This window comes from Hyperolius riggenbachi, chromosome 7 (genome assembly GCF_040937935.1).
Source record: "Hyperolius riggenbachi isolate aHypRig1 chromosome 7, aHypRig1.pri, whole genome shotgun sequence".
NCBI lineage: Eukaryota > Metazoa > Chordata > Amphibia > Anura > Hyperoliidae > Hyperolius > Hyperolius riggenbachi.
In genome coordinates this window covers 155,436,960-155,461,726 of record NC_090652.1, presented here as the reverse complement: position 1 = coordinate 155,461,726, position 24,767 = coordinate 155,436,960, and the positions used below count along the sequence as shown (strand labels likewise).

Here is a 24,767-nt window from a genome sequence, read left to right as displayed (position 1 = left end):
CAGTTGTAATACAGTAAAAACCCCATTATACAGCACCAAAGAGGATAGGCTGATGGATAAGTGTAGTTTCTGGTTGCTTGAGAGTCAATGTTAAAGATAGGCCTAACTTAAAAACAATACTATACCCCACACTGTATACTTACCCTAAACTATGTATTAATGTTAAAATAGAGTAATAAAAAACTAATTAGGACAAAGGACAGATTTAACGTACTGTAACAGGTGTTTACTACTGTTTAAAGAAGTGTAAAAGTAGATTGATGCAACCTGCAAGGCCAGGATTTTTTTTTTCAGGTTGCTTAAAACTTCTAGTTAATTGAGTTCTGGATAATGGGTTTTTACAGTAGTAGTAATTTAATGCACAGATGAAAGCATCTACAGCAGGCCATAAAGAACAAAAAACAATAAAAGGAAAATGTATTTATTGGTGAAAGCTTATTCTACAGGGAGTGCAGAATTATTAGGCAAGTTGTATTTTTGAGGAATAATTTTATTATTGAACAACAACCATGTTTTTAATAAACCCAAAAAACTCATTAATATCAAAGCTGAATATTTTTGAAAGTAGTTTTTAGTTTGTTTTTAGTTTTAGCTATTTTAGGGAGATATCTGTGTGTGCAGGTGACTATTACTGTGCATAATTATTAGGCAACTTAACAAAAAAACAAATATATGCCCATTTCAATTATTTATTTTTACCAGTGAAACCAATATAACATCTCAACATTCACAAATAAACATTTCTGACATTCAAAAACAAAACAAAAACAAATCAGTGACCAATATAGCCACCTTTCTTTGCAAGGACACTCAAAAGCCTGCCATCCATGGATTCTGTCAGTGTTTTGATCTGTTCACCATCCACATTGCGTGCAGCAGCAACCACAGCCTTCCAGACACTGTTTAGAGAGGTGTACTGTTTTCTCTCCTTGTAAATCTCACATTTTATGATGGACCACAGGTTCTCAATGGGGTTCAGATCTGGTGAACAAGGAGGCCAAGCCATTAGTTTTTCTTCTTTTACACCCTTTCTTGACATCCACGCTGTGGAGTACTTGGACGCATGTGATGGAGCATTGTCCTGCATGAAAATCATGTTTTTCTTGAAGGATGCAGACTTCTTCCTGTACCACTGCTTGAAGAAGGTGTCTTCCAGAAACTGGCAGTAGGACTGGGAGTTGAACTTGACTCCATCCTCAACCCGAAAAGGCCCCACAAGCTCATCTTTGATGATACCAGCCCAAACCAGTACTCCATCTCCACCTTTCTGGTGTCTGAGTCGGACTGGAGCTCTCTGCCCTTTACCAATCCAGCCACGGGCCCATCCATCTGGCCCATCAAGACTTACTCTCATTTCATCAGTCCATAAAACCTTAGAAAAATCAGTCTTGAGATATTTCTTGGCCCAGTCTTGACGTTTCAGCTTGTGTGTCTTGTTCAGTGGTGGTCGTCTTTCAGCCTTTCTTACCTTGGCCATGTCTCTGAGTATTGCACACCTTGTGCTTTTGGGCACTCCAGTGATGTTGCAGCTCTGAAATATGGCCAAACTGGTGGCAAGCGGCATCTTGGCAGCTGCACGCTTGACTTTTTTCAGTTCATGGGCAGTTATTTTGCGCCTTGGTTTTTCCACACGCTTCTTGCGACCCTGTTGACTATTTTGAATCGAACGCTTGATTGTTTGATGATCACGAGTGCTGCATCCCTCTACAGATATCTCACTATTTTTGACTTTTCTGAGCCTGTCAAGTCCTTCTTTTGACCCATTTTGCCAAAGGAAAGGAAGTTGCCTAATAATTATGCACACCTGATATAGGGTTTTGATGTCATCAGACCACACCCCTTCTCATTACAGAGATGCACATCACCTAATATGCTTAATTGCTTTCGAGCCTATACAGCTTGGAGTAAGACAACATGCATAAAGAGGATGATGTGGTCAAAATACTCATTTGCCTAATTATTCTGCACTCCCTGTATAGTGTTTTGCTAATTATCATAGCTTATTGTAATTTCTTAAGGCATCATTTACATCATTTAGCGCAGATGGCGGTGCGATCGGAGCACAACACATCCGATCGCACACCATCTGCGCTACTATGCGCTGCGCTGCAGATCCCATTCATTACAGTGAATGGGATTTGCGCTGCTATTCCCGAAAATGCAGCAGCAGCGCAATAGCACATCGTACTGCTGTGCAGTGCATATAATGGGAACCGTAGAAGGGCTGTCTAGTGTCACACACTATGCATGCTGCCAAAATGCGCATGGCAGCATGCATAGTCTGAACGACCCCTTAGGCTTAAAGGGGCACTATGGCGAAAAATGTTAACATTTAAAATATGTGCAAACATTAACAAATAAATAGTAGAAATCCACTCGAGCAGGCACCATCCGCATATAAGTAAGCTCTTTTATTAATCACATGGATAAAAGCAGTCAAACAACGACAGACCGCTGTTTCGGGCTCTCAGCCCTTTATCAAGTTGTCAAGAAACTGCAATACATTAAAAAATCCATTCCCACAGAATATATATTCAATGCCCACCAATCAAAGTGCAGTGTTTCAAAACCACCAATCAGATAGCGCCATCCCATAGGAGGACCTGATGGGGAACTTGCAAAATAAGCTTAGTCCCTCCCATCGCTGTATACTCTACCGGAAGATATCTGCAAAGTTAAAACAGTAAATATTAGATAAGTATAAATTGCCATGTATCTCACCTACATTGATATAGAGACACCGCACTCCTGCCATCACACAAAACGTAAAGAATAAAATAAGAAACAAAAAACAAAAAACGGTGGTATCCCAATGAACTTAAGCCGCCGACCAATCAACTTTCAGACTGATCTGCTAGCGACCAATAGGAGAACAGAGGGCACGCGCTGTTATGACTCATACGCCGCCGACCTGTCAGCACAGCCGTAGCCCATCCAGCGACCAATCAGAAGAAAGAGGGCAAAAGAAGACGGACGTCCGTACTGGGATGGCTCAAAGGACGCCATCCAACCAGCATAGTCTCATCTTCACCAGCGACCAATAGGCGCTGTATCATAAGCGTCCTCTGACGCAACAAAAAGGCCATAAAACGCCAACCAAACTGCTATGCGCCGGCACGGCGGTCACAGTAAAGGACGCAGTACATACAGGAATCCGCCGGTAACCAGGCGGATTCCGTATAGAGCCTAAAAATAAAAGAACAGCCCACAGGTACAATGCCCAATGGGATTTCAGAGCCTAGCAACGTAGTTATCCATCATAGGCAGTCAGCAGTGCATGTGTCTTCACATCAAATAGGCAGAAGATATAAATAACACATATCATCCCTCACTGCTGTCCACAATAAGCGGTCCACCACAGTTAAGATATTACATGGCAAAACCCTGCAAATTAGAAAAATGAAACTGTAAAATAATAAAAAATAATATAGAAAAAATGTATATCAGACTGGAAGTAATCCACAGTGCACTTGGTAAATATCCCCAAGGAACCCCCATAAGAACAAAGTACCCCTCAAATGCAAAACGATAAATCATAATCAATATTAAGGCCCCCATTACCTAACACCCCCAGTTTTTTTATCCAGAAATTTTCCCATCTGGATAGTTCCTTATCACGATCCCTACCCGCTCCCCACCCCACCGGGACCCCATCAATTACTTGTACTCTCAACTGTGAGACCCCATGGCCCGCCTCCACAAAATGCCTGGCCACTACCTGGGTGATGTCTTTATTTCTAATTGCTGTCTTATGGGAGGATAGTCTCACTTTGAGAGCCTTCGTGGTCTTGCCAACATAGGCAAGACCACAGGGGCACTTCAAAAGATATACGACAAAGGTGGAGTTGCAATCAAAATGTTCCCTTATCTTAAATGGGGTACCCTTGGACGGGTGTCTAAAAACGTCACCCTTACTAATAAAACTACACAAGTGACAACTCAGGCAAGGGTATGTACCCTTTCTGCCTTCTCTTAGTTTATGTGTGTTAGTTCTGGTATGGACTAATTTGTCCCGTATCGTAGGGGCCCTTTTAAAGGAAAGGAGAGTGCTACTCTACTACCAGAAATTGTTTCTAACAAATAAATAGTAAATTTTTTCCAGAGTAAAATGAACCATAAACTATTTTTCTCCTATGTTGCTGTCACTTACAGTAGGTAGTAGAAATCTGATAGAAGTGACAGGTTTTAGACATCTCTTCATAGGGGATTCACAGCAAGTCTTTTCTTCTTTATAAAGATATTCCTTAAACTTAAACAACGATGCTGGCCAGCTTCCCTGCTCACTACACAGTTTGTTTGCCAGTTGGACAGAGCAACTGCCATTCACTAAGTGCTTTTGAAAATAAATAAATCCCTGAGAATCCCCTATGAAGAGATGGACTAGTCCAAAACCTGTCGCTTCTGTCAGATTTCTACAACCTACTGTAAGTGACAGCAACATAGGAGAGAAGAAATGTATGGCTCATTTTACTCTGAAAAAATGTACCGTACTTCTTATTTGTATATGTTCGCACTTTTTTTTTATTTTTCGCCATAGTGCCCCTTTAATGCCAATGATGATCATATGTAATATTCATAGGCAGAACCGGATTTTCCATAGAGGCACAAAGGCCCGTGCCTACATATTCTTGTTGGTCTAAAGACGGCTCACTTACCTCTCTGTGTTCCTCCCTCTACTCCTTCCCACCATGCTCCGCACGGGGAGGTTAGGGGCCACATCTGTTACTTATAGTGGGGGGAGCTGCCTAATACTGATGGAACATCTGCTACCATGGCACCCATGGCACGAGCCATGCCTGCACGCCTCCAGACCAGATACGCCACTGTATACATCAACAACAACAAATAACATTTGTAAAGCGCTTTTCTTCCATGGGACTCAAAGCGCATAAGCATGGCTCCGACCATCGTGGTACACAGGAAGAATTTTAAAAGTCTGGAAATGCCAGGCTAAACAGGTATACATGCTAGATGGAACTCAGCCATTGCCATATTGGCAGAGAATCTAGTGTGAACACAAGTGTACTTTAAGCTTATTTAAAGATCCAGCATGCTAGATATTTAAATGACAGAAAACCCCAAGCAAATTGTTCTCCTCCTTACCCCTACCACCAGACGTATCCCCATCATGCATCCCACCTCTGTCTCTCATTGTCCTCCAAAGCAACAGTACATATAACTCCGCTACACTATTTGTATAGTCCATGTTTCCCGCAGTGCTACCTGCAGGATAAAGCTCGATTCGGACTGATAGTGTGTACGAACTTTAAGAAAAGATGGTTTAGCGTAAATCCTTACTTTTCATCTCAAAAGTATCTAGTGCTACTTACCTTGTTCAGTTCTAATACGCTGACTCTAAACACATGACCAGCACTCTTTGAGGCAATATCCCTGTATATTATGTATTTTTGATCTTCCAAGTCCTCACATAAGCCAGTGATGAGAAAGAATATCTGCGAGAAGTAATTTTGCAATTATGTAAGAAAAGTAACTGAATTTAACCACTTCAGCCCACAGGGTTGAAATTTTTTTGCATCTGAGCAACTTTCACCTCCCATTCATTTGCTAATAACTTTATTACTACTCGGCACAATGAATGGATCTATATCTTGTTTTTTTCGCCACCAATTAGGCTTTCTGTGGGTGATACATTTTGCTGAGAATTAATTTATTGTAAATCCATTTTAACAGGAATATTAAGAAAGAAATGGAAAAAAATCATTATTCCTCAGCTTTTGGCCATTATAGTTTGAAATTAATACATGCTACCATAATTAAAACCTATGTACTTTATTTACCAACTTGTCCCGCTTATTACACCATTTAAATGATGTCCCTATCACAATGTATGATATTCAATTTGGAAATAAAGGTGCATTTTTTCAATTTGTGTCTATCACCATTTGGAAGCCCATAATTTAATAAATCATATTGATATACTCCTTTGACATGCATATTTAAAAAGTTCAGACCCTTAGGTAACTATTTATGTTTTTTTTTTATTATTTTATTATTGTAATTTTTTTTTTTATTTAAACTTGTATGTGGGTATTTTTTGGTGTGGGAGGTAAACAGGGTTTTTTTAATGTATTAAAATGTATTTATTTAACACAAAGTGTGTTTTTGGTGTAATTTGCTATTTGGCCACAAGATGGCCAAAGTCAAAAAGTCCTGGAAGCGATCGATCTCGCTCGCAGGCAGAAGAAAGGAGATCAGAGCTCAGAAAAGCCGCAGCGTCTGAAGAGACGCTGTCGGCTTTTCTCCGGGGGGGGGGGGGGGGGGTCCGATCAGCGAAGGGGATTTATAATCCCTGTCACTGAACGGTGGGCTAACAGCCAGCAGCGAGGGCGCGCACGGGGGGGGGCCCGCGGGAGCGCGCGCGACCCGCGGGAGTGCGCGCAGCCTAACTGGACGAACATTTTCGTCCAGTTAGGCTGAAGTGGTTAAAACAAATAAAGCTAAATTGAAATGTTATGTGAAAGTAAGTGCTTATCACCAAACATCAGGATGGAAAATCTGCGTGCATGAACAAAAGGCGCAAGTAAAAAAGGGCGCGGGGTTTTGTTAATAAAACCACTGTTCATTTCCATATTGTTAATAAAAATATTGTTAAAATCTACTGATAATCTTCATTTTTAAAGTGTAGATAATGTATATTATCATAATAAAATTGTCAAATGAAAATTGTTAATAACGATATTAAAACAGTAGAAAATATTACTGTAACGGTAGGGTGTCGCAGCTCAGATGTCTGATTATTTGGTGATCTGCAGAATCACCAATAATGCAGACGCTATACCTGATTATGTGTGATCTGCAGAATCACCAATAATACCAGTATAGCAACGCAAGGAGCTGAGTGTGTAGTGCTTGGTGTAACCATAACTTTAGTAGTTTGGTGAGACCTTACCAGAGGGACTGGTAAGGTACTATCGGTATACTGACCATATGCTAGAGTACAATAACTTTAATAGTTTTGCGAGACCTCACCAGAGGGGCTGGTGAGGTACTATCGGTACACTGACCGTGAGCTAGAGTACCAACCCCAGCAAGCTGGAGATACTAAGACTGAAGAGATAGAACCTCCCGAGGAGCGGGTGATTCAGACAGTACTACAGCCTAGAGATCACCTGAGGGGCAGGTGATTGAGACTGTATTGTAGCCTGAAGGGCAGGAGATACAGACAGTACTGTGACTAATGATCACCTGAGGAGCAGGCAATTCAGACCGTACTGCAGCCTAGGAGCAGGAGGTACAAACAGTACTGCAACTAGGGATCACCTGAGGAGCAGGCGATTCAGACTGTACTGCAGCCTAGGAGCAGGAGCAACTAGTCACTAGCAAATAACTTCACCAGAGGAGCTGGAGAAGCTAACACCTCACCAGTGGCAAGGGCCCACTGGTGAGTAGAATGGTCAGACAGGCAAGGGTCGGCAACAGAGAGGACAGTATCAGAACAGAATCGTGAGGCAGAAAAGTAATCGGTAATCAGGCAGAGGTTCAGCAACTTTGAGGCAGACAGGCAGAAGCACAGAATCAGGAAACGAGATCAGAGTCAGAGTTTAGCCAGAGTCATACACAGGTAATCAATACTATATAACAATTCCTAGTCTAAGTGTGAAGTCCTTGGTTTCAACACCTGGGATCTAGTCTAAGGTCTGAGCACTAACACAAGAAGTATTCACGACAGCAGACAGTGTCTGAATGCAGCCCGGAGGCTTAAGAAGCAGAGGAGACCTCACTGGCACGCCCCCTGCAGCCAGCCAATCCTGAGCGCCGTGAGGCTCCTCTGACGTCAGCCGACCAGCAGCTAGACACCGAGCGGACGGGCAGCAGCATGGAGGCAGCTGCAGCGGCGGTGCTGTTCACCGCAGCTGCCCCGTTCGTTACAGTACCCCCCTCTAGGCGTGGACTCCGAACACGCACCACCCGGCCTATCTGGATGTAACCTATGAAACTCCTCCCTGAGTTCTTCCGCATGCATGCGAGAGAGTGGTACCCACGATCTCTCTTCCGCACCATACCCTCGCCAGTGAACCAGATACTGTAAAGAACTACGCACTTGCCGGGAATCCAAGATCTGCTCTATTTCGTACTCGGGCTCTCCATTGACTACCACAGGGGGGGGGGAAGGGGGAGTGGAATCCACATACACAGCAGGTTTTAAAAGTGACACGTGAAACATCCTACCACCCCTGAAACTGGGTGGGAGCGACACCATGTAAGTAACATTATTCCCTTTCCTAGAAACAGGATAGGGCCCTATAAATTTGGGACCCAATTTAACAGATGGCTGCCTTAGGGACAGAAGCCGAGTGAATATCCACACCAAATCTCCCGGTGCAAATTTCCATTCCACAGAACGTCTTCTGTCAGCTTGTCTTTTCTGAACCGAAAAGGCTTTCCTTAAATTTTCCTTCACCTTTTTCCAGATGTTTTTCATGGTTTCTGACCATTGTTCCAGAGCTGGAAATGGTGACGTCACCACTGGCAGCGGTGAGAATTTGGGTGATCTCCCCGTGACAATCTGGAAGGGAGAAAACCCCGACGATGCAGACCTCAAATTGTTGTGAGCGAACTCAGCGTAGGGTAAAAACTTAACCCAATCGGACTGGGCATCCGCCATGTAGCATCTAAGGAATTGTTCAAGGCCCTGGTTTACCCTTTCGGTCTGGCCGTTAGTCTGTGGGTGGTAGCCGGAGGAAAATGACAACCTCATCCCCATTTGATGACAGAAAGCTTTCCAGAAGCGGGAAATGAACTGGACTCCCCTATCAGATACCACATCTTCGGGAATTCCATGCAGTCTGAAGATGTGAAGTATGAAAAGTTCTGCCAGTTCATGTGCGGAGGGGAGTCTATTCAAGGCTATGAAGTGTGCCATCTTACTAAACCTATCGACTACCATCCATATGACCGTTTTACCCTCAGAGGAAGGCAGTTCGCCCACGAAGTCCATGGACACATGTGTCTCCAAGGTTCCTCGGGCACCGGGAGTGCCTGCAAAGTACCAGCAGGAGTCCGCCTAGACGTCTTGCTCCTGGCACAAACAGCGCAGCTCCCCACAAAGTCTTTACAGTCAGAATTGATTGAGGGCCACCACACACTACGACTTAACAGCTCCTGGGTACGAGCCACCCCAGGATGACCAGCAATTTTATGAGCATGACATGTCTGTAAGACTTTATATTTAAACTGGAGGGGAACGAAAAGAACCCCCTCCGGTTTTCCTTCAGGGATCTCCTGTTGGGAAGGGGCTAACTCAGATGCCCAGTCTACCCCGATCTCTTCTTCAGAGGGTTCTGGATCTTGCTCAACGGCCTCATGCACCTGTAACAGTAGCCGCAAGAGGGACCTGCTCCAGACAGTGAACATGGCAGTATGGAGACCAGCTTATCAACTGTCTGGTACTCCAGTCAATATCCGGGGGAGTGCTTCTTTAACCATGGCATCCCTAGGATGACGGTGGAAGTGGACATCTCAAGTACCAAAACCTGCATTTGTTCTTTGTGCAAAACCCCAATCTGACACAACAATACAGGAGTATGAGTGATGGTAAGCGGCAGTAGGGAGTCGTCCACAGCCATAATCTTAACCTGTTGTCCCACAGGAGTTAGAGGAAACCCAAATTGATCAGCAAATTTTTTAGACATGACATTAACCGCGGAACCCGAGTCTATGAAAGCCTGGGTAGTGTGAACCTGGCCCTCCCAAGTGATAGAGCACGGAAGTAACACACGTTTATTATTTAGAGGTAAGACTGGATCGCCTAGGGTAGTACCTCCAGCTACTCCTAGGCGATAGAGTTTTCCGCCTTCTTGGGACAGGCAGAAACCATATGCCCTTTGTCGGCGCAATACAAACACAGTTTCTCTACACGCCTTCTATTTTTCTCGACCTCTGAGAGCTTGGCCTGTCCAATCTGCATTGGCTCGTCAGCGGGTGGAGAGGAAGGCGTAGGAGCTGAGAAGGTACGAGAAGAGAACCTTCCTGGGGCCTTAGCCCGAGTTTGCTTTTGATAGCGAACTCGCCTATCAATTTTGATGGCCAAGGATATGGCCTCATCCAAGGTTTTGGGCTCAGGATGACCCAACATGAGATCAGACACGGCATCAGATAATCCTGATAAAAAACAGTCTAAGGCCTCTTGCACACTGCAAGTGATTCTGATTCAGATTCCGCTTTTTAATCAGTTTTTACATCCGATTCAGATTCCGATTTGCAGTTTGCTCCCTGCACACTGCAAATCGGAATCTGAATCGGATGTAAAAACTGATTAAAAAGCGGAATCTGAATCAGAATCACTTGCAGTGTGCAAGAGGCCTAAGAGTGCGTACTGTCCCCACCTGGCTGACACCGCCCATCTCCTGAACTCAGCAGCATAAACTTCAACTGGATTATGTCCCTGCCTGAGGGTCTTTAACTTCCTTTCAGAAGTTCCTGCCAAATCAGGATCATCGTAAATTACGGCCATAGCCTTAAAGAATTCTGACACTGAAACCAAGGCCTCATGCCCAATAGGAAGATTATAAGCCCAAGACTGCGAATCTCCAGACAACAATGTCTTAATGAAGGTGACCCTCTGACCTTCTGTACCAGAAGAGACGGGTCGTAATTCAAAATATGACAAACATCTATGCTTAAAATTATGAAAATTAGGTGGAGGCACCCTCGGTTCGATCACAGAAGGGGGTGACACTCGTGCATTAGGGTCTAGTAAGCGGTTAACTGACTCAGTCAGTTGCTCAAACTGAGTCTGTTGTACGTTAACCGTCTTGATGAGTTCATTAACGGTAGTGGCTAACACATTGACCCGGTTGCAGAGTGTCTCCATACTCTTTCTGGTCTGCTGTTCTGTAATGGTAGGGTGTCGCAGCTCAGATGTCTGATTATTTAGTGATCTGCAGAATCACCAATAATGCAGACGCTATACCTGATTATGTGTGATCTGCTGAATCACCAATAATACCAGTATAGCAACGCAAGGAGCTGAGTGTGTAGTGCTTGGTGTAACCGTAACTTTAGTAGTTTGGCGAGACCTCACCAGAGGGGCTGGTGAGGTACTATCGGTATACTGATCGTATGCTAGAGTACAATAACTTTAATAGTTTGGTGAGACCTCACCAGAGGGGCTGGTGAGGTACTATCGGTACACTGACCGTGAGCTAGAGTACCAACCCCAGCAAGCTGGAGATACTAAGACTGAAGAGATAGAACCTCCCGAGGAGCGGGTGATTCAGACAGTACTACAGCCTAGAGATCACCTGAGGGGCAGGTGATTGAGACTGTATTGTAGCCTGAAGGGCAGGAGATACAGACAGTACTGTGACTAATGATCACCTGAGGAGCAGGCGATTCAGACCGTACTGCAGCCTAGGAGCAGGAGGTACAAACAGTACTGCAACTAGGGATCACCTGAGGAGCAGGCGATTCAGACTGCAGCCTAGGAGCAGGAGCAACTAGTCACTAGCAAATAACTTCACCAGAGGAGCTGGAGAAGCTAACACCTCATTAGTGGTGAGGGCCCACTGGTGAGTAGAATGGTCAGACAGGCAAGGGTCGGCAACAGAGAGGACAGTATCAGAACAGAATCGTGAGGCAGAAAAGTAATCGGTAATCAGGCAGAGGTTCAGCAACTTTGAGGCAGATAGGCAGAAGTACAGAATCAGGAAACGAGATCAGAGTCAGAGTTTAGCCAGAGTCATACACAGGTAATCAATACAATATAACAATTCTTAGTCTAGGTGTGAAGTCCTTGGTTTCAACACCTGGGATCTAGTCTAAGGTCTGAGCGCTAACACAAGAAGTATTTACGACAGCAGAGAGTGTCTGAATGTAGCCCGGAGGCTTAAGAAGCAGAGGAGACCTCACTGGCACGCCCCCCTGCAGCCAGCCAATCCTGAGCGCCGTGAGGCTCCTCTGACGTCAGCCAACCAGCAGGTCAGCTGAAGAGCCTCCTCTTTGCATAAAGGTGCCATCTGTGCGCGCGCCTGCGCGAAACGGTGACCCCTTGAGAGAACAAACATTCCGTCCCCGGCGTCCTAGACGCCGAGCAGATGGGCAGCGGCATGGAGGCAGCTGCGGCGGCGGTGCTGTTCGCCGCAGCTGCCCTGTTCGTTACAATTACCGATATTTTACTACAGCTTGACCTAACCCTACTCTTAGACAGAACAATCCACTACCACTGTTGCCTAACCCTAAGACCCCCCCCCCCTTGATGGTGCCTAACCCTAAGACCCCTCCCCCTTGTAGTACCTGACCCTAAGATATTTGCTAGTGGTGCCTAACTGTAAGGCCCCCCCCCCCCATGGTGCCTTACCCTAAAATACCCCCTGGTGGTGCTTAACCCTAAGACACCCCCCCTTGATGGTGCCCCCTCTGCTCAAACACCCTTCCTGCTGCCTACCCCTAACCATTCCCCCATGTACAAAAACCCTTGATAACATAAAATTTGTACATAACAAAATAATATTACAAAAACTATAATGCTACAAGTTTCAAAACGATAACATATTTCAAAAACTTTAATCTTGCAAAGTTGAAAATGATATTTATCGGGCATCCACATTTCTGCTTTGGGTGCCGTATTAACGATATTTGCATTAGTGCGTATGGTGCGCCCATATTGTCCATTGGCTGTGGGCACCCAATTTACTTGCTACCGAAAACCTACCATTAGATTGATGCAGAGTTACCTAAGCTCAACTAAAAATGACTTTTAGTAAGATCCGCTAGTTGCAGTAATTTCAGACTACTGCACATGTGCTGCCGGGCAGCACCTCCACAATCACACTCCTGTGCCCGGGAATGTCCTGCGATCGCATAGTTTGTAAAGATTCTAACTGTGCATGTGCAGAACAGAGCGCAATTGAGGAGGTGTGCAGCCATGGACCCGCATGCGCAGTCACCAATTTTTTGGAGGCACTTGAGAGAATCGGGAGGACTTTGAGGGACTTGATAGACTGTAGGGGGCTGGAAGAATCCTTAAAGAGAATCTGTATTGTTAAAATCGCACAAAAGTAAACATACCAGTGCGTTAGGGGACATCTCCTATTACAATCTGTCACAATTTCGCCGCTCCTCGCCGCATTAAAAGTGGTTAAAAACAGTTTTAAAAAGTTTGTTTATAAACAAACAAAATGGCCACCAAAACAGGAAGTAGGTTGATGTACAGTATGTCCACACATAGAAAATACATCCATACACAAGCAGGCTGTATACACCCTTCCTTTTGAATCTCAAGAGATCATTTGTGTGTTTCTTTCCCCCTGCAGCTATCTTCAACTGAAGTGTCAGGCTGTTTCTTCCTGCAGAGTGCAGACAGTTCTGCCTGTATGTAATTCCTCAATATGTGAAAGCCCAGCCAGCTCAGAGGAGGATTTATCCAGCTTGTAAAAGATAAGAGAGAAGAGAGAAGCTGCCCTAATCTAAATAATACACAGGCAGTGTGCAGAGAGGGGCCTGGAGGGGGGAGATGCATCACAGAACCACAACACTGAAGAACTTGGCAGCCTTCCAGACACAGGCTGACAAGTCTGACAAGAGAGAGATAAGTTGATTAATTACAGAGATGGTGATAGTAGAACGTGCTGCAGTAAGCCAGAACACATTAGAATAGCTTTTGGAACTTGTAGGATGATAAAAAACAGGATGCAATTTTTGTTACGGAGTCTCTTTAAGTAAACAAAACTCAACTTTTCCCTTCAGCATTGGGGGTTCTTGAAGGGGTAGTGAAGGAAAGTTGAGTAAGAGCTTCAGGAGAGTGCTAGCTTCTATTTTCAAGCTAGAGCAAAGCATGTAGTGATCTGTTTACAAACTCTGGAATAGTCAGCACCATGAAAAATGCTGGCACTACATTAATACTAAATAATAATCAAATGAAAAACAAAATATGTACATATTGTAATGAAAACAAAGACAGAAGCTAAACTGAAGCTTGAATGGAGTGTACTTTTACTACTTGTTCACAAACACATTTTAGAAAGAATTTAAGGTTTCAACTAAGACAGACAATTTACATACCTTTGATTTTGTTGTAGTTATGAGCTCATACACCCGATCTGTTAGATCTTTATCATCATAATCTTTTGCAGAAGCATCCGTTAAAACCAAAATGAATGAGTTAGGAGGAGAAGTTGTTAAGGCAACCTCAAGGCCTGTAATGATCTTTTCAGGACAGCCTCCGCCACCACCTCGCTCAGTGAGATTGTCAAAGTAGCTGTGAAAGTCATCTACAGATTCGGTGGCTTTTATAGGTCCAATCACTGAAAATAAACACTACATTAATGTATGATTTTTCAGTATATTACAATGAGTATTCACACCTAGTCTGTGCCCCACAGAAGCCAGCACTGTGCTGTTACCACCAACTGCTTTATTCCCACTGACTCGCTTATCTCACTAATCTCACTAATATTATAAATGCGAAAGTTTGGATGTTTGGATGTTTGTTAATCAATCACGTAACAATGGTTACAGTTATTCGACTCAAAATTGCACTCAAATCGGATATCTGTTTCTATTCATGATCGTGATCACGAGTCAATTCATAAGTGGGCGGAGTCTAATTTGTGATCACTTGAATATGTGATTGGGGGTATCCGAGCATCACTGATCTAGGATACTTTTTATCCCCATAACCAAAAAGTGAACGTAAACAAATACAAATGTCCCTGGGAAAATGTAAACTGCAGCCATTTTTACACTGTTAATGGCAGGGTTCTCAAACTTTGCACAGTTGGTCACTGGGTGACTGGGATTAATATTCAGAAAAGTGGGTGGAGCCTACAAAAGCCAATCAAAATTCACCTATTGATTTTCAAGGGGAATATTTAATTGCTGCTATTCTTGCACTGTTAATGGCACAAGCCTCAAACTTGGTACAGTTGGTCATTGGGTGACTGGGATTCAAATTCAAAAAGGGAGTGGAGCCACAGCCAATCAGATTTGTTTCATTTCAATGCGAACTATTGATGCCAAAGACTGCAAAGCTCACAATCTAAGCCATTGAGTAACTGAGTAATTGCGTGTTCGTGTTAGAAAAAGTGGGTGGAGCCAACAACAGCCAAATACATAACTGGGCAACACTATGCCATCAGCTAGTTTTTAAATAATAAATGCAACCCATTTCTGGAAACAGCAATCATTATTAAATCAAAAGTGCACCACATAGTCCAGGTTATTTATATCACCCTTACAGATGGATGTACCTAATTTCCCATCTCAGGCTTTAACTACACCATGGTACGGGATGACTAAGGCTCTGTTCCCACTAGAGCAGATGCAAAATGGACACGGTGAGCACATCCACTAAGTGGATGTGCTCAATCCATTCTGCATCCGCTCCACATCCGTCCATTGTCCGAAGCAATCGCCGCTCACTGGTCCCACCATCTGAAGCAATCACTGCTCCCCTCGCCCACCACCGGTCAGTGCTGCTGGTCCCGCTCTGAAAACAGCCTGGAGTCCAGCAGAAGCATGGGGATCTCCATAGGCTACAATTGGCAAATTCTCCCTAGAAACAGTGAGATTTTTATTGGTTCACCATGAACTAATGAGAATTCTCACTGTTGCTGAGTATTCCCATTGGTCTTTTGCAGCCCAATGGAAATCCCCCTACTTCTTCCTTGCATACAGGGACCGAGTAGCAGCGATTTGTGTAGCCTGGGGCAGATTCAGATACAGAAGCATCCGCCTGTCCAGGATTATTGCAGACTGCACAGAACAGTGGTCCAATTACTGTCACGGAGCCCATGGATCAATGGCAGCGTGACGCGTGTGATTGGCTCTTATGTATAACATAGGAGCTGTTCCTTCTCCAAATTAGCAATGAGCAGGGAACGCACAAAAAAAGTCAGTTCTCCATTCAAGAGGGAACACAGCCTGAAGTGGTTTCTTAATACAATTCACCCCGAGGTAACAAAAGCCTCCAATACGTACTTCCATTATGACAGCCTAGACTGCCAGAGATAAGGCATACTCTTTAGCAGAAATAAAATGGGTGGTCTTATCTGGTGTCTTAGATAAAGACCCACAGGCATAAAAAACGTTAAAGCTATGTACACAAGCTGGATTAAACACTGGTGGGAATCTAGCGTGTGTACAGGAGCCCTCTGACATTACCTAAAGGTCCAGCATGCTAGTGGCTAATCTGTACAACACTTGGCTCTGAACTGTTACCCAAGGAACCGTGTACTGTTCACTACAGGCGATAGTTGCAGTAAGGTCGGTACCTGTGTACTAGCCTTAATTCACACATAATGCAATCTGTATTAATTATTTTAGTGAACTCTTTAGAAATACTGTAATATTTACATTTGGGCAGTGCAAATGTTACAACCAGTGGGGTAGCTAAGGAGCTGTGGGCCCCGATGCAAGTGTTACAATGGGGCCCCCCATGCACTATATACATAACCTTTGATACGGTGCACCAAAACCTGCCAAAGGCAACTACAGTGTACTCCAGGTGCAAGAAGGGGATGGGGAGCACTTTGGTAATGATTACCACTCTACTCAAAGTATCTATAGAAGTGATTATTATGAGCAGAGGACCAATAGAGAGCTAATACTAAAGTTGAGGGAGGGCCCCTCAGGGCCCCTCTGGCCCAAGGGCCCGATGCGGTCGCTATCTCTGCACCCAACAGAAATACAAATGTTAATACAATGACAGTCCATTAATTTATAATGGAGTGTCTCTACTTTTTCACCTTTATTCAACTACTCATCTTTAGTTTCAGTTCTTATAGATTCTTACTTGGATCATTATACTCCACCAATGTATACTGTGGTGTGGAACATGGAAGCCTCTTTGCCACTCGATTAAGAAGCCAGCCGTTGATCAGTTTTAACTGTTGTAGGTCATCATACATAGATTCAGTCGTATCCACCAGGAAGGTCAGAGAGGAAGACTCTAGTGAACAAAACAAACAACAGCTCCACAATTCAAAGCACTGTAAGCACTATCAGATTTTTTGTTCCTTGCATTTACACAACATCTGTTCTTTCTTAGATTCTTAGATGTTAAATGCATCATCTAAACTGTTTTTCTCTTGATATTTTACATTTATTACTGTTGTAGTTACTCCGGTATGCTGCAAATAATCTAAAATACAGGAAAGTGCACTAACAACCAGGGCCGGTTCAAGGGGCCACAAGGCCACAGGGCAAACTTGAATGGGGTCCCTATACCCCCCCCCAACACACACACACACACATACACACACCAATAATCACTACCTGACTGCTGCCCAGGGCCCCTGCACATATAGCTGGATTGGTCACTCACCTGGCCTGCCGACTGTGGCCCCCATCCATGCACTCTTCAGCCAGTCTGTCAGCCTCTTCTCTATCCGGCGTGTGTTATGTGTAAACACACATCGAGTCATACAGAAGAAGCAGACAGCGTGGTTGAAGACTGTACGGACAGTGTAGCCGCATGTGCAGGGGCCGCAGGGAGTAGTGGGGGGACCACTTGGCAGGGTCCAGCAGTGCAGTGGTCCCTGTAGAGGTCGGCTGCCCTTGCCCCTTTTGTCTGTATGGTAGTGCCGGCCCTGCTAACAGCACCAGTCCTACCATGAAGCCACCTGAATCATTTGATTGCCGTATATAGGGATTTGGCACTGCCAATCAGCTGAATATGCAGATTGGCCAAGTGAAGCACAGCTACCTAGTCCAGCCCTGGGTCTTTACCTTTTCTGCACTGCAGGATGTCATCGTGCTGCAGCGTCTCTTAGTAGGCTCCCAGCGCATGTCACGTGACATTTAGAGCCCATCGACAGACACTGCTGCATGGGTGAAGTGCAGAAGAGAAGGGAACCGTGTGCTGGACTAGAAAATTGTGCTCTGCTGTGGCCACTCTGCATATTCAGATGGGGAAGACAGAGGGGCAGACAGCCTGATCCCTGACCATGGAGGGGAAGGGGGGACGGAACACATAATCTGGCCACACGTCTTGTCGGGTGGGGAGGAAGGGCAAGGGATCTCAAACTTACTTCAGGCAGCAAAAAAGCTGCAGAACTGGCCATAACTCTAAAAAGTATTTGACCATTGTAGTAAATTCAACTGATTTAGTTCTACCAAAATATACCATTTAAATTGTAAAACTCGCCCCACCATTGCCAGACTTGTATAAAAGATCGTCACCAGTGAAGTTACATTCTAAACAAACATATCTACCAATCTGCGATTCACCCTACCTGTTTTTGTAGCACATCTGCTTGTTTCTGTTGGAAGTGGATCTGCTAAGACATTGATGATAAATGACACAATAATAAGAATACATACTATAATTTTCGTTTAAGCTCTACAAACATCCTGATCTTCTGCATGAGGAAATACACACTACACTGTGACTTCTTTTTTATTTTAAGCAATATTTGTTCATGAAATTAAAGCAACCTAGTGAAAAAAGTGAGATACCGTACTTTTCTGTGTAAACAAAGAAAAAAGCTATGACCTCAAAAAATGATGGTGCGGTTTTTTGAGGTCATGGCTTTTTTCTTTGTTTACATGGATATGGATATACCGTTCTGCACATTTCAGTAGTACCCTGTAACTAGAATAGGGTAATCATTATTTAATTTATGGATGGTGCTCCTCATGTCTGTTTTGCACCGCACTTTTTTGTATCTGTAGACCTAATCCTAAATAGAACTTTACTGGAGTCAAACATTCTAATTTTTGGTTTAAAGGGTGTTTTTAAAGGCTTAAGTATGTGTGGGAGCTGAATAAACTGCAGGAATGTAGACATGATTTTAAACATAAACAATTATAATAGAATAATGCACTCACAATAACCTCTAGTTAACTATTGTACTTTATTGCATCACTTCATAAAATCCAGTATTAATAGATATCATGCATTGTCCCTTTGGCCTTCCACACATACTCTATAGTTTCATCCATCTACCACCCTCGTACAATGAAGGACCCTTCTGAAAGAAATGTGCACAAAAAGCAGTTTTAATGTGCATAAAAAGTCAATGTATTAACCCTTACGATGAAAGAAAAGATAAAAAGAAAAAGAGAACACAGGCAAGCTCTAAGTTGGACTGCTATAGGTTTTACATGCATTATCTTTCCATTGCTGAATACTCAACAAATATCACAAGTGTGAAAAAGTGGACTAAATTCTACCATTTAAAAATAATTTATTCCACCATTTACAAATATTGTAACCATATAATTGCAGTGATTGTTCCTATTATTATTGGTGTGACACAAGAAGCATTAGCCCAGTGCCACAGACATTTTTTCAGCAAGTTGGAAAGTGTTGGTAATATGTTATTAGAAATACAGCACATGAGACTGCCACGTCAGCTATATCATCTCCCCCGAATGTTTACTGAAGACTGAGAAGCTCTTAATGCAGCCTTGTGATTAGTATAATAAAGTATGTGAAAGAGCCTACTTACCCATATATTCTGCTGTGACAGTCACTGTCCATTTCCAGCAGAGCAGTAACAAGATCAATGGGTGTGGATTCACCATCTTCTAAGAACAATATGGATTTCATCTACTTTATCCTAAAAAAACAAATCAAAACATTGCAAAGCGGGACGTTAGAAATTAGAAGATAGAGATCAAAAGATGATTGGTACTAGATGTGTAATTTGCTCATGGGGTTTTTGTTTTCATCCAAAATGAGCCTGCAGGTCAGCATCTTTACTGCTGGCAGACATGAAAAATACCAGACAGGACAAACTGCCCATATATTTAAACACATCCACTAACAAAGGGAAATACTGCTTGCTAGGCAGTTTACAGCAACTATTATCTCCCACATTACAACAAGGTTTAAAGATAGGAATCTTTCATGTCCATGGCCCTGACATTACATTGTGATAGAGTTTTCACCTCAATATCAGCCACACAGATGTCCCTTGTGGTCTATTCGATAAATGTAATGATTTCTTAGGGTAAGGGAGGTATCGGCTGCTGATTGGGATGGAGTTCAATCATGAGTTGAAGTTCCTCCTTAAAGGATATATCCGGGAAATAAAAAGATTTACTTACCTGGGACTTCCTCCAGCCCCTGGAAGCTTATGTGTCCCTCGCTGCAGCTCCACTCTAGGCGGGTCACCCGGGGTCCAGTCCATAGCAGTTGCGGCACAGCGCAGAACGCTCCTGACAATGGGAGCGTGAATGCAAGTGGCACAGCCTCGCTCGCACATGTGCAAAGGTCACTGACCTGGCCAGGTCGGCTGCTGCTATGGAGGCTACCCACTGAGAGCTGAGCTGCGGTGAGGGACACATAGGCTTCCAGGGGCTGGAGGAAGCCCCAGGTGAGTAGATCTGTTTTTCTGTTTTTATTTCCCTGATGCGTCCTTTAATGCACCTGCTATATTTAATTGTACAGTTATTTCAAAGCCTATTTTGAAATTCACTAAAAACAGGCCGTCATAGAAAAAAGGAATCACGTGCACTTCCATCTGTGCAAGAACTAGAGTGAAGGTTATGCTTGTCCCAGGGTGAGTGGAAGTGGGTGGCAAGGGCAAACCTAGAGCAGGCTCCTGCTTTCTCCCTGCCACCCACAAACTCACAACGTGGGGCGATCGTGACCGCCACGAAAGAACGCATTACAGACGATATCTCCTATTCCAGTAGACTCGTGTGACACCCATTGTTTGATGTTGTGTGTTCCTGCAATAGTAGATAAATTGGGGAGCAATCGCTCGTTGGGTTGTGGCCGCCATTGGTTTCCCGATCCATTTTGTGTTGATCTTTTGGTGTGTACCTAGCTGAAGTTCAATGATGACTTATATTAAGCTAAAGTGGCAAACACTGCTGTTAAACATAGGAAACAAACATCATGCCTAAAATAGAAAAAAAATCTGCAAATGAAGACAATACAAACCAATATGAAGCACACACACACACACACACATATATGTATATGTATATATACATACATATATATATATATATATATATGTGTATATATATATATATATATATATATATATATATATATATATATATATATATATTGTATATACACATTCTGCTACTAGCATACAATTGCCATGAGCCCATATTTATTATACGTTCAGTGATATAGGAACAAGTATAACACATACGTACCTACATACATACAGATCCTCAAGTGCTGTTGCAGACACATCTCCTCAACATCTCATTGATTTCTGGTTTAATATGACAAGTCACAATTTTATTTTCTCTGCTTCTCAGATCTTATGAATCATGGACTGCCTAAGTTAGTATACGGATCCCACAAATGTTATGATCATTGCAGACGTGGCTCAGTCTGTTGCATGCTGTCAAAATATTAGAGTGCTTGAAAACACAATGTACTAGATCACTTCCTGTCATTTCTATTGTACCCATTTTCATAATTCACAAGCATTATTTGGCCATGATTATGAATACTATGATAAAACAAAGACATTAATTTAAATAGGTAAGTGCTCATTGACAATGCCCTGTAGATGTGCAGTAAGCAGATATTCTCTACAGGAAAGAATGATGATGGCCCCATTCATGTGTTGCATTGTTTATGCTTGTATGTAAACAGCTAATAAGGTTAAAGGGTTATCTAATACAGGTATGCCACAAGCCAGCTTTATTAGTACCATGTTGTTATGACATATATTTAAAGTAAACCTGAACACTGGAGGTCTTTTTTTTAATAAAAGGAATGTTATAATCTTTATAAGTATATCCATATTTTTACTTTGTCTCTTCATTTTAGTACACTGAAAGAGGAAGTACAGTCAAAATTCCCCCTGTGTTCCAATAGACCAGTCACAATAAAATATCCTAGAGTCTATAAGGAATATACCTGTTGTTAGTCTTGATTCTGCCGAGACCCGGGCGGAATCCGCCGCTTCTGGGTCTTGGCGCTTGTTCCCCACTGATGACACTGCTGATGGCCCACAGGCTGCAAATTCTGATAGGTGGAGGGCGCGTTCCTATTATGCCCTCCGTAAAGGTAAACAATAGTCAGCTGACTCGAGGAGTCAGCTGACCTTACAGCTTGACACCTAGGCAGGGGCCTGCTGTGTAATTGGATGTGTGGGTGTGGCCGGCCACTGATTGGATGTAGAATTGTATTTGAACTTGCAGAGTGCTCCCAGTCATCCACTGTGATAAGCATAGCTTTGGCTAGTTGCTGGGAGCGCACTCAATTGTTTATGATACTCTGGATATTGACCTTGGCTTGTATTTGACTAATCTTATCTGTTGTGATTAACTTCTGCTTGATTCCTGGAAATCCATGCTTGCTGTCTGAACCAACCTTGCCTGTTATTGAACACCCCATGCTTGCCGCCTGGACCGTCCTCTGCTAGTTACTGGACACCCCTTGCTTGCCGCCTGGACTTACCTCTGCTGGTTACTGGATACCCCTTGCTTACCACCTGGACTGACCTTGGACTGTTACTGCATATTCCTTGCATGCTACTTGAACTGGACGATAAGTAAAATCTTTCCTATAAGCCAACTAACAGTGTGCATGCAGTCTCACATAAACTTTGACACATATCGCTTGGAGCATCTGTTACCTATTGAATAACTTTACATGCAGACTAAAATTAACTGTGTCATAACTTGCATCATCTATTACCTGTTGAATAATACTGCATGCAAACCTGCTTGAACTATTTCATAACCCGAATTATTCATTACCTGTTCAATAGCTTTGCATGAAGACTTGTCTGAACTGCAATTTTACGGCGGGCATTGAAACGGGCATGGAACTTGAGTCATAGGGACCTTCTGGCCACACATGGGGGAGGTCTGGGTTGGAGGAGAGGGAACATATAATAATAATAATGGCAGTATTTGTATAGCGCCTTTCTCCTGTCGGACTCAAAGCACTTGCGAGGCAGCCACTAGAGCGCACTCAGTAGGCAGTAGCAGTGTTAAGGAGACTTGCCCAAGAAACTCCTTACTGAATTAGGTGCTGGCTTACTGAACAGGCAGAGCCGAGATTTGAACCCAGGTCTCCTGTGTCAGAGGCAGAGCCCTTAGCCATTACACTATCCAGCCACTAGCGGCTCATGACCGCCTATGGAACTCATGGGGAGGACTTGCGCAAATTGTTAACGACTTTTTGGCCAATTCTTATGGCCTCAGAAGAAATAGCAGAGGTTGTGGGGCCCCGTCCGCAATTAACGGCTAAAAGAGTGCCTAATTTAAAGGACAAATTGCTTGGTAGTGAACATTGTACTAATAACAGCACGTGGCTTCCAAGAAGAATACGAAACGGTACACTTAAATGTAGTAAGTGCAAGTTATGTCCCTTCATCGAATGGACCAATAAGTTAAAAAATAGTACAGGTGATACTGAGTACAAAATTAGATCGTATATAAATTGCAACACTACACGAGTCGTTTATATGATAGAATGTCCCTGTACATTAAAATATATTGGAAAAACAAAAAGAGCCATGAAAGACTGTGTACTCGAGCATTTCAATAAAATACGGGGGGGGGGGGGGGGGGAGAATGTCATAATAATTAACTGGAACTGTGGTGAAGGGTATTTATAAGCTAAAAGTATCTACAAGGAGAGGTGATTTTGATGACTTATTGTACTGTAAAGTAGCCTCCTGGATCTTTAAATTAAACACTGTCTCACCATTGGGACTAAATGCAGAATTAGATTTATTTCCTTTCTTACATATTAAACGTTACAATTAATAAATGGTGGGCTACTGTACATGGCTCCTTTCTTCCGGCACAGATGTATTCTGATCCTATACTGTATATAAGATGTATTTTGATGCAATATTGAGATGAATGTATTGAGTAGGTGATGCAAGTGGATCCGCAGTAAATGTATAGCTGCCATATTATTTTTAGGTGCCATAGTGAAGAACATCTATACAGAGTGATGACTGTATTCACTAGGTAGAATCCACTGTGTAATTCATTGTGTTCATTGGCGGGCGGTACAGGGGTGGGAAGTCCAACTGTTTTTATTGAGTCCTTGCTCGTATGGAAGCCACATCCTGAGGAAGCGTCCAATGGTGATGCTCAACATAGGTGGGCGGAGCTAGGCAGCATATCCGACGTCAGATGGGCTGCATGAGCGTGCGGCTTTGTCACATGGGCCGACGTTTTAACGTCTCCAGTCACCCTCTTTGAAATTACCTCCCTGTCCGTTTCATCGGTGTGGCAGCTGTGGTATCCAAGCGGCACAAGTATGGCCACTGAATACAGGACGGGTCGAGCAAAAGGTTATATGCAACGCCCGATGTGAGGCACTACCGGTATGGGACACTATACTCCAACCCAATACAGCCAGCTAAACAGCAATGAGAGGAGATGACATAATGCCAAAGCCTGCACTGTGGTGAGATTCACCTGATTTGAGTTCTTAATAGATCATAAAGGAATATCTCCTGTTTGGAACTGGTTCTCTGCCTGCCGAGTATTAATAAGTGGCGTACATAATTACCATTCATTTGGAAGTTCCACCTTTTTATTATACTAAGCAGTACAGAACAGTTCTTAAAGGGGGCCCCCACTGTGTTGCGCTAAATCTATGGCACCAGTGTGTCTGCACGGAATGTGTGTTGGTATGAAGATGTAGTGTTACCTAAAAGGTAGCACCCCTTACTGACCTTACCAAAGAAGAAGCAGATTCTGCCCAGTGAGACTCATCTGCTACTTTAGCCTTTCAGGAGCTGAAGGAAGCCTTCTGTTCAGCTCCTGTATTGGTTCATCCTGACATCAGGAAGGCATTCTTTGTGGAGGTTGATGCATCTGAGATTGGGGTAGGGGCAGTACTGTCACAAATTTCT

The 24,767-nt window shown here is 43.4% G+C and overlaps 1 protein-coding gene across 1 annotated transcript in view; it reads right to left on the bottom strand.

Moving 5' to 3' along the window:
* Positions 1-19,416, bottom strand: part of LOC137526118 (uromodulin-like) — a 49,708-nt gene extending 30,292 nt beyond the window's left edge. The window contains exons 1-5 of the mRNA XM_068247337.1: positions 19,413-19,416; positions 18,195-18,239; positions 16,754-16,909; positions 14,023-14,264; positions 5,331-5,453 (exon numbers count right to left, since the gene is read on the bottom strand). Coding sequence (XP_068103438.1) covers positions 5,331-5,453; positions 14,023-14,264; positions 16,754-16,909; positions 18,195-18,239; positions 19,413-19,416 — 570 coding nt within the window. The remainder of the gene's footprint in view (positions 1-5,330; positions 5,454-14,022; positions 14,265-16,753; positions 16,910-18,194; positions 18,240-19,412) is intronic.
* Between the last annotated feature and the right edge of the window lie 5,351 nt (positions 19,417-24,767).